Source organism: Glandiceps talaboti, chromosome 22 (genome assembly GCF_964340395.1).
Source record: "Glandiceps talaboti chromosome 22, keGlaTala1.1, whole genome shotgun sequence".
NCBI classification, from domain to species: Eukaryota; Metazoa; Hemichordata; class Enteropneusta; family Spengelidae; genus Glandiceps; species Glandiceps talaboti.
Window position 1 is genome coordinate 15,032,300 of NC_135570.1, and position 10,073 is coordinate 15,042,372.

The following is a 10,073-nucleotide window of genomic DNA, read 5'->3' on the forward strand; positions in this document are numbered from 1 at the left end:
TCACTGAATATACTGTAAGTGCCTAGCTATACATCTGGGTAAATTGGTCACTGAATATACTGTATGCCTAATTAAGCTATACATCTGGGTAAATTGGTCATTGAATATACTGTATGCCTAGCTATACATCTGGGTAAATTGGTCCCTGAATATACTGTCATGCCTAGCTATTCATCTGGGTAAATTGTCATTGAATATACCGGTACTGTATACCTAGCTATACATCTGGGTGAATTGCAGACTTGGGATTGAAAATATAATGGTTCATTTTGAACATACAAGCAATGCCTACCTTGGGTCACTCAGCATTTCAACATGTGAGTGTATGTATATACACATCATATCAATCATTATAATTACCTGTGTAACTAGGTTAACTCCACACCTTTATCCAAATCAACAGTTTGACCTCTGACCTGAGGTATAGGGTTAAATGTCAAAGAATGACAACTGTGACTGGAAGAACAATTGTTAACATGTGAGTCATAACTACATTTATTTACATCTGGACGTTGGAACTTCAACCTGCAACCCACCCCCTTTTATAATCTTGCAAAAAGTCAGATTTTCAACTCTGGGCTTTATTGGAAGATTTTGGTTTTTTTGACTAAGGGCTATGGATTCTTCCACTACCAGCACACCTCAAGTTACAACCCAGGAGAAGGGTAAGTGTTCAAAACTTGTTGAAATGATGAATTGTTCTTTTATTTCTAGAGTAATTATCGGTAGCATTTTGGTACTATGCATGTTTCGTTCCTGCTCTTGGTAGGTGAGTGGGTGTTATTTACCATTGTTTTATCATATTCTATACATTAATTGTAATAGTTAAGTTGTTGCAGTTATTCTTTGTTGCATGAACTGTACATTTTACATAATTTTCCATGACACCTGTAATAAGTGTTGGTTAAAATTTCCACAGTGAAACAATATTCCTTGGTATTATAAAGCATATGCAGACCTGGAACAGTAATTCAATGCAAGCTGGTTTTCATTCACCTACACCTGTGACCTCAAATTTATGTACCAGGGATAAAAATATACTGAGTGTTTACATTGTATGTTTGTATTTTTTTAGACCCTGTGCATCCTAGATAAGTTTATTATTAATTGTTACCAGTATTATGTGTAATAACCCAAGGTAATAACCTGATCCAGGACACATGCAGCAAAAAAGAATTCCCTGACATTGGGAGAAGGGCATTCTGCTGCTGGTTTAATTGTTACAGAGTACATACAGCCCTGGTGCTGACATGAACTCGAGTACATTAGGTCCTGTGACGCAACGTTAATTTATTCAAAATTACATGAATAATTCATATATTCATGTAATAACTTAATATGTTCAAAAACGCTAAAAATGTGACCATCAGATCACAGTTACAGACGTTTTATTTGGCCACAGAACTTACATAAAGTAATAAACTACAATTTAATGTAAATTTCAGTGTGTAAAGACATTATTCTCAACTAAGCAAGAACTGGGGTCAATGAACTTTTCTCAATTGCTGATTTTTGCATTTGAAATTAATTTTCGAGCATAAGATCGAATATTCCCGTCCATTTTTTTCTGCCAAGTATTTAGTAACATTCAGTACTTAAATAATCATGGGGGAATGGATAGGTTATTTTGATCCTTTTCGATGTCTCAACAAATATGTCTATTTTACAGATAATTAGATAAACCTTGTAATTTTAACATTTATGTTTACTAAAAACCAGATTTACTTAGCTATGTCTTCCTACCTAGATATTGTAACATGATAAATGGAAACAATGAATAACATCTCAAGTCGGCGATTGTTGGAGTCTTTGTCCATGAAATTTCGATCTTACAAAACTTACCATTTTCTATGTATAAATAATGACGTCATCACCATAATTTGCATACGAAAAACAAATCACACCAAATTTCAAAAGAACATTATACAGTGAAGGACTGGTGTTAATTTCATAGTGTTGGGGAGACTTTATCCTGATTTTTAATACTGTCATTGATTTTATACTCAATCACATGCCATAATGTACTCGAGAAGCTGACAGGCCCCATTTTACACTAATTTACTTTATATAAAAGAATTCCTGCATTTTAATTGCACAATTTAATAGATTAATAATTAATAAAAGATTTAATGGTAGATTATCGATATGTACATGAGTCCCCTCTCCCCTCCATGTTAAAAGTCATTAACACAACCAATGGATTAATACTATACTCTAGCATGGTGTGTGTGCATGTGTGTGTCTGTTTGTTTAATACTATACTCTAGCATGGTGTGTGTCTGTCTGTCTGTCTCTGTCTGTCTGTCTGTGCATGTGTGTCTGTCTGTCTGTCTGTCTGTCTGAAGTTCAGTAAAGTTTAATATGTATTATGTCTGAAGTGTCTATATTAAATGTGTGTGTGTGTGTGTGTGTGTGTGTGTGTGTGTGTGTGTGTGTGTGTGCTTGACTTACAGTCAAAGACCACATGACCACTTACTATGAAATTAGGGGATTCTACTGGCAGTATTAAGTTTTGAGATCACAGGGAGCCTGCAGGAAGTGTGTTACAAATAAATAAATAAATAAATAAATAAATACACAAACAAACAAACAAAATATGCATGGGTAAATATCATTGTAAACTCATGTATAACTATATATAAGAATGTATATATGTGTGCCTGTATACTATTGAAATAATATACTATCTATACAAACACCACTGGATGAGTATCTATAGAAACATAGGATATTATTTACTAATTTTTTGTTTGTTTATTTATTTATTTATTTATTTATTTTAACACGGTTCCTGGGCACCCTGTGGTGAGATTGTTCAATAAATGGCAAAAGATTAATAAATATGTAAAAAGTTTGTTATTGTACATACAATAATAAAGTTTTTACACATTTGCTTTAGCTTTTTGCAATTTATTGAGTTACAAACAAGGGCTTGGTATAAGTTGTTTCACACTGATTTTTCAAGTAAGAAGCCATGATAAAATTGATTTATAAATTAAAAATCTAAAATAAATACCCAATCCTCATCAATATAGCCACTTTAGTACAGCTGTTCATAGCAACCATAACCATGCCTAGCAACAGCCAAATAGCAGTCTCTTTTGCAAAGATAATAGTGTTGGGTAGCCAAGTGAAGAAACATTATCAAGAAACGAATACTGGTGTATCTAGCAACAAAGACCACGCCCATAACAAAGGACTCAATATCCCTAACAACTCGCTAAGACCACGCTCATAGCAACAACCAAATGCCAGTGTCTTTTGCAAGGATAACAGCAGTGTTGGGTAGTCAAGTGAATCATCAATAAAGAAAATAAATGCTGATATGCCTAGCAAAAAGCCTGCAACCCCACCCATAACAACGAACTCATGTCCCTAACACAAAGAACACACCCATAGCAACAGATTCAAATATGCCTAGAAACAAAGACCACACCCATAAAAACTACCAAATTTCAATGTTTTTTTTTACAAAAATGACATCAGGGATGTGTAATAAAGTGACTAAACATTCATAAAATGGAAACAATCATACTTAGCAACTATAACCACGCCCATAGCAACAGCAAAAGTGATGTTATCCAGTACATAGCATCGTCGCAAAGCACAACCGTTTTACGGTACGAGCCGGTCCCTACTGTTTTATTTCAAAGTGTAGCAGAAGAAATGATAGCTCTGGTTTGCAAGAATGGTACATAGATAATAAGTGGAATGGGTAGGTATTTGAAAGAACACAACTATTCCTAGCAACAAAGATCACACCCATAACAACAACCAATTGCAATGCTGTATGTCTTTCTAGATAGCTATAAGTAAGAGGTAAACAAGTAAATGAGTATCTTTCAAAAATAAACTGAAATGTACATAACACAACAACAAGGAGTTAACAGTTACTCTATGCAGTTATACACTATAACACCCTTAGCCGTATTTTTCATTCCTACAGGTAGAGGATGTCTATTTGGAATTTCGTATCCATGGCAATGCAATAGTCTATCACATACGCGTGTTTACAGTCACTGTGGTTATTTATCTGTAGCTTATAAACAATAACCACGACAACAAGCTGTTATTTACTTTCAGTTTGTACACAGTAACCATAATAACAAAATATTTTATTTACTTTGTAAACAATAACCATGACAACAAGTTGTGTTTACTTTCAGCTCGTAAAGAAGAAATAATCAAGTTGACAGAGTCACTCCTTGATGCAATTGCTAACGGAGATTTTGACGCATATACGTGAGTATATGTATATACTACTATATAAAGTCTGTCGGCTGTGTTCAACAGAATAAATAACTCATAGAGGGTCGTTACATTTGAAAAAAACCAACGACAATTCTCAGGACTACCCCATCACCAATTAATATGTATCAACGGAAACCTTGCATAAAATGTATGCAATGACTTAAAGTTTGATGATGACTTTCACTTGGAATTAGCCCATAATCCTTTCATCACAGCTACAATATATGAAATTTCTCAGTTTAAAACGACCAGTCTGTAATAAATTTACCGGAGTACACTTTTGTTTCATAATTCAATGATTAATAACTTTAACGTAATATGCATGTATAACTTTATCTCAAAATATTATGTATTCTTATAGCAAACTGTGTGATCCCAATCTGTCGTGTTTTGAGCCCGAGGCTGTGGGCCATCTCGTGAAAGGATTGAAATTTCATAAATACTATTTTGATAACGGTAAGTGTATTCATATTCGATATACTGTCATAACATATCGCTTTCATAATGTGGTCATTCTGACTGAAATTTAGAAAAATTAATGTATCCACCTCCGAAAAATTATCTGTTGTAAATAGTGAAATAATGTGTAGCATGAATACCGTGGGCCCTGGAGGAGACATTACGTATAACCAGTAGATAAAATTTAATTATGTCTATTTGATTCGGAGGGCGCTTTTCACAGAACATATTGTGATAACCTTTAAGTTTAATATTTGACCTTCGTCATAAAACCACACACCTCAGTTATTTGTGGCAATGGAACACCAGTCACCCCTTTTCGTTGCGTCAGCAGAAAGGTACGTTTTGACTTCTGAGACACACACACACACACTCTCTCTCTCTCTCCCCCTCTCTCTCTCTCTCTCTCTCTCTCTCTCTCTCTCTCTCTCTCTCTCTCTCTCCCTCCCCCCTCTCTCTCTCGATTGATAAAGCTGATATAGACAGACAGATAGACAGGCATACATGCACATACACACACACACACACACACACATACATACATACATACATACATACATACATACATACATACATACATACATACATACATACATACATACATACATACATACATACATACATACATACATATGGGTGCTGCACATAGTAATCTATTGCAAAATGTAGCTAATTTTCAGAATTCTTAATTTGTTTGTTGTCTGTTCCGATTCTGCATTCACAGGTATCTTACAAAATCGAAGCAGGAGTACAGTTGTTAATCCACACGTAATTCTCCTGGGAGAAGATGCTGCTAGTATTGCATATGTTAGATTAAGACAACATATGGATGAGTAAGTCACTGCAAACACCTCACTCTCTCACACAGTCCTCATAGCTTGGCATCACTAGGGTTGTTTTGTATGTACCGATATCTACTATTGTGTACCCTCTTTGACCACTTAAAGGCTAACCGTTCGTTGATGTGTTTAATACTGCGATGCTCCGTGTTATCGCGAAGCTCGAGAGTGGTCTCAGTAACGCGTCAACGAATGGTTAGCCCTGTGTAGTCGATGAGGGCTCACAGTACAAGGATATTCGGGTACAATTATGCGGTAGGTATCGGTACGTAGAAATTTAAAACAACCCTTTCTGCTAGCGACACTCCGAGACTGTAGAGAGTTTGTGAAAACACTCTCATGTAGTTAATTTTATTCAGTAATTGACAAATTGAAAAATGGAGCATTACTTTTATATTAACATTACCAAGGAGTTGCAAAGTTCCATATCCCTCTGCTGTTTTTGTTGTTGTTTTTTAAATATTTTACTTGAGTTTACACATGATAATCAGCTAGCTACTATGAACAGCGAGGTCAATCATTACGCAGCTACTTAGAAATTCCATGGATGTATTAGTGAGAAAAATACAGACAAGTATTCTATACTTTAGTATCTTGGCATTAATTTAACCATGACAACTGAGGGGACACCCCCACCCCCACCCCCACTCCCTTTGTTTAAATTTTAATGAATTATGAAAAAGTACATTTCTGTCTATCAAATTCAAGTTTATATTTTGTCATTCACAGAAATGGCCGCCCTGTCACCACACAGTCTGAAGAAACCAGGGTGTGGCTCAAGAAAGATGCCAAATGGCAGAACGTACATTTCCACCGTTCAAGCGTGACACAAACAAAATGAAAGAATTTGTACTCTTTGCTTATTCTAGACGTTCGATTTTGCATAGATGTCTCACAATATTCTATTCACAACAATTGAATAACACATTATATGATAAATATGATAAATATCATTTGATTTCTTTTTCCAGATATGTAGGTATACTGTAACATTCTACGGTCAGTATGATTACTTTGTACTAACGCCTCTGATTCTTATTAATTTTTTACAAGATTATTCAACTGCACATGTATTTCATTTTAAACAAAGGTTTCTTTTGTTTTATATTGAAAGACAGACAGACAGACAGACAGACAGACAGACAGACAGATATTATGAACGTATTATTAGATATACACATCTCGTCAAGTTATAATTGAAATGGCTCCGACCCACTCAGTACTACAATACATGTACACCTTGGTATCAATATACACATTTTGTAACATATAACGCCTTTGATTGCGAACAGTGCCCCCCTTGCACCCTTTACAAATTTCGTTTATTTCTTCCATTTTGTGTTCGTATTCTTGTTTCTGTGGACATTCACGTTGGTCCGAGACCGACAGATTTTCATCACTTGGTACATCGTATACCAAATATGTCCTGTCCGATTTGTGCATTTTTGTGGACTGTTGGGTTTTCACGAGACCGCTTGACCAGTCAGTTTCAGGATCCATTCACATTCAATATGACATGTATTGTAATGCTTGCTGCTTTTTCGAAAAGTAAAGTGTCAACAAAAGAACGATTTTTTCCTTACTACATACTGGCTATACTACTACATACTGGCTTTATATTCATAGCACTACATACTACTACATACTGGCTTTGTATTCATAGTACTACATACTACTACATACTGGCTTTGTATTCATAGTATTACATACTACTACATACTGGCTTTATATTCATAGCACTACATACTGGCTTTGTATTCATAGTACTACATACTACTACATACTGGCTTTGTATTCATAGCACTACATGCTACTACATACTGGCTTTGTATTCATAGTACTACATGCTACTACATACTGGCTTTATATTCATAGTACTACATACTACTACATACAGGCTTTGTATTCATAGCACTACATACTACTACATACTGGGAAATTTATTGTGCTGTCTAAAATATTACCAACTTTAATTTGACCAATTTAGTTAGAAAGGGGGTGGATGTTTGAAGTCTAACTAAAATAATGTAGTTTTTATATCCTACATTGAACTATTGATCTATGCTTTACGAGGAGGGTGTGAATTAGAATCTATCACGACTGTTACAGACAGTTTCCACGGTCAGAATATTGTCGACTACATATGTAGTCCTATAGTAGACTATAAGATACGTCATGTTGTTCAGCCCTAGCTTCTTAACCATGACTGTACTAACAATCTACCCAATTTCCCACATCAGCAACGAGACTGGGTTGCAGCCAATCAAATATTGTTATGTTCTAATAGGTGTCAAACTGACCATGATGTTAGCCTTTCAGTGCTGATTTATGAGACCAACCACCTAATCTTACGTCTGACTCAATAGTAAAGTTAACACAAGATTCATGGCCAAAGTCAAGTATTTTATTTTTTTAAGTACAAACAATTAACAGATATCAACAATCGTTCTTAATATCAGAAGCAGAAACTATTCTGTCTATTTGATTTTTAATCTACATAATAACCTCTGTTTGAACTTCTAATCACAATTTCAAGGAGGGGCCTAAATCATTTTGATCTAGCATGCATCGTCCCATAGAATAGTACAGAAGATGAGTGCTGGCTGATAGCGTGGCACCAACGTCTGTATTACAGACTGGTCCTAGAGTAGAATTCCAGATAGAGCGTTATCATATGCATTTTGTATAAGACCTGGACGACCGTAATATATATAACGACACAATTCGCCAAACGCCGAGTCAACAAATTTGATATTCTCTGGTGTAAATGTAATTTTGACGTGCGCCCTCTTTAGGAACAATCTTATCCAGGTGTGAATGGTGTAATGTCCTTCCCACCAATCAAAATGACCGAAAAATATGACGTCAGTCTGTTCATGATTAGGTTGGACCAGTGACATATTTTCGACATGGACTAGGTTGGGATACTTTTTTGCCAGTTCATTTGGAAAAAGAACAGAATTACAGTTCCAACACTTTTCGTTGTAATTCTTGTAACCCTCGTAATAAAGTTGAGCAAATGTTGCATTTTTTGCAGAAATTATTATTCCATTGTTCAGACCTATATTAGTTTCTCTACCCACCACAAAGGCGTAATGACGTAATGGTTCCAATGACGTCAGGGCGATGACGTCAAAATCCATGTAAATACCACCATATTTGATAAGAATCTGTAACCTCGCCACATCTGACCTATGCTCGATTCTCTTCAGTGTGTGATTATAAACACGTCTCGGGGCGTCCATGTGAACAATTTGCAAGATATTACCAACTTTCTCCTCAGCATCGTGCCAGTAAATTCCACGAGGTTCAAAATCCGTGTGCAAAAGTATACTGTCGGGTTTTACGAATTTCGCTACACTCAGTATGCTTATTAAATGATCAAAACGAAATGTGTGGTTACCAAACCAGATGTAGTGTACAATGTTTGGCACAATGGCCGGTTTCAATGAAGACAAACTTTTCGAATGTTCAATTTCTTCTTGTAAAGAAATGTTTTTCTCAAAGACATTTTGATCAGATATTTCCGATATTAGTTTCATGGTTGTCTCAGGTACTACGGTGTCGGTAACATTTGAGAAATTCAGGTTCCTATTAATCGTTGCCGGAAAGTTTAGATTTCTCAGAATGCCATTTGGAAGTTTTAGCTCCAAGCTATTACTTGTAAATTTGTTCGCTATCAGAACTCCGAGACAAACAAGAAAGGTGGTAAACATGAACAAATACAGAACCAGTTTGTTCATCGTTACGTCGTTGAGGGCGCTTCGCAATTTCTTGGAACATTTGCTGACTCCCATGAAGACATCTTCGGTGTCAGATGAGCCAGCTTATCCTTTGATTCACCATTAGGCAGCATTGGTTATGTTGTAACATATCTAGGAAAAATAAAGACATTGAAAGAGAACATGCAGAAAAAAAATACTCTTTTATACTACAACACAGTATGGAACTGGTGAAGCGTTTACTTTTAATAGGCAACATTTCTTGTTGTGATTTTTTTGTGGCAAATGTTTCGTCAGTTCGACTTTACAACAATATTAGGCTTATTGCGCCATCATCTGGTTGGGTCGAAAGCGAACATTTGGAAGATATTGGTGTTAATATCGAAGTATTGGGAAACTACTAAAACTGGGGAAAACTTCTTTTTTTTTTTTTTTAAAAATGTTGCAAACATTTCCTTTACCACGTATATAATGAACAAACTCAAAACATTTGAAGACTAAAAAAAATTCAAAATAAAAAAAATAAAAAAAATACCCCAAGGGAATGGTACAGTCTAGACTAAACCAAACCAATCAATTTTCATCAATTTCCAAGTGTACTTGAAAATACAGTTTTACTCAGTTCAGACGTAAATTAGGGAGTTGGGGGGGGGGGGGAACAAACGTTCGTGTTATACCTGTACTGCACTGCACTGCACTTTAAAACTTTATACGTCATGGCATGTCGCCATTATACGCATGCGTCAAACACCTTATTAACATACAAACCTTTACACGATGCCTTTAAATATACACGTACAAC

The 10,073-nt window shown here is 35.5% G+C and overlaps 2 protein-coding genes across 2 annotated transcripts; one reads left to right on the forward strand and one right to left on the reverse strand.

The window, feature by feature from the left end:
- The first annotated feature begins 453 nt into the window (after positions 1-453).
- LOC144452327 (calcium/calmodulin-dependent protein kinase type II delta chain-like) lies at positions 454-7,172 on the forward strand. Its single transcript, XM_078143402.1, has 5 exons — positions 454-665; positions 4,167-4,242; positions 4,613-4,707; positions 5,435-5,543; positions 6,279-7,172. Exons 1-5 carry the CDS (start codon positions 617-619, stop codon positions 6,388-6,390), a joined length of 441 nt encoding a protein of 146 aa, XP_077999528.1. The 5' UTR covers positions 454-616; the 3' UTR covers positions 6,391-7,172.
- A 1,019-nt stretch (positions 7,173-8,191) lies between these two features.
- LOC144452081 (uncharacterized) lies at positions 8,192-9,091 on the reverse strand. The gene has a single exon (XM_078143093.1). The coding sequence runs from the start codon at positions 9,089-9,091 to the stop codon at positions 8,192-8,194; it is 900 nt and encodes a 299-aa protein (XP_077999219.1).
- Between the last annotated feature and the right edge of the window lie 982 nt (positions 9,092-10,073).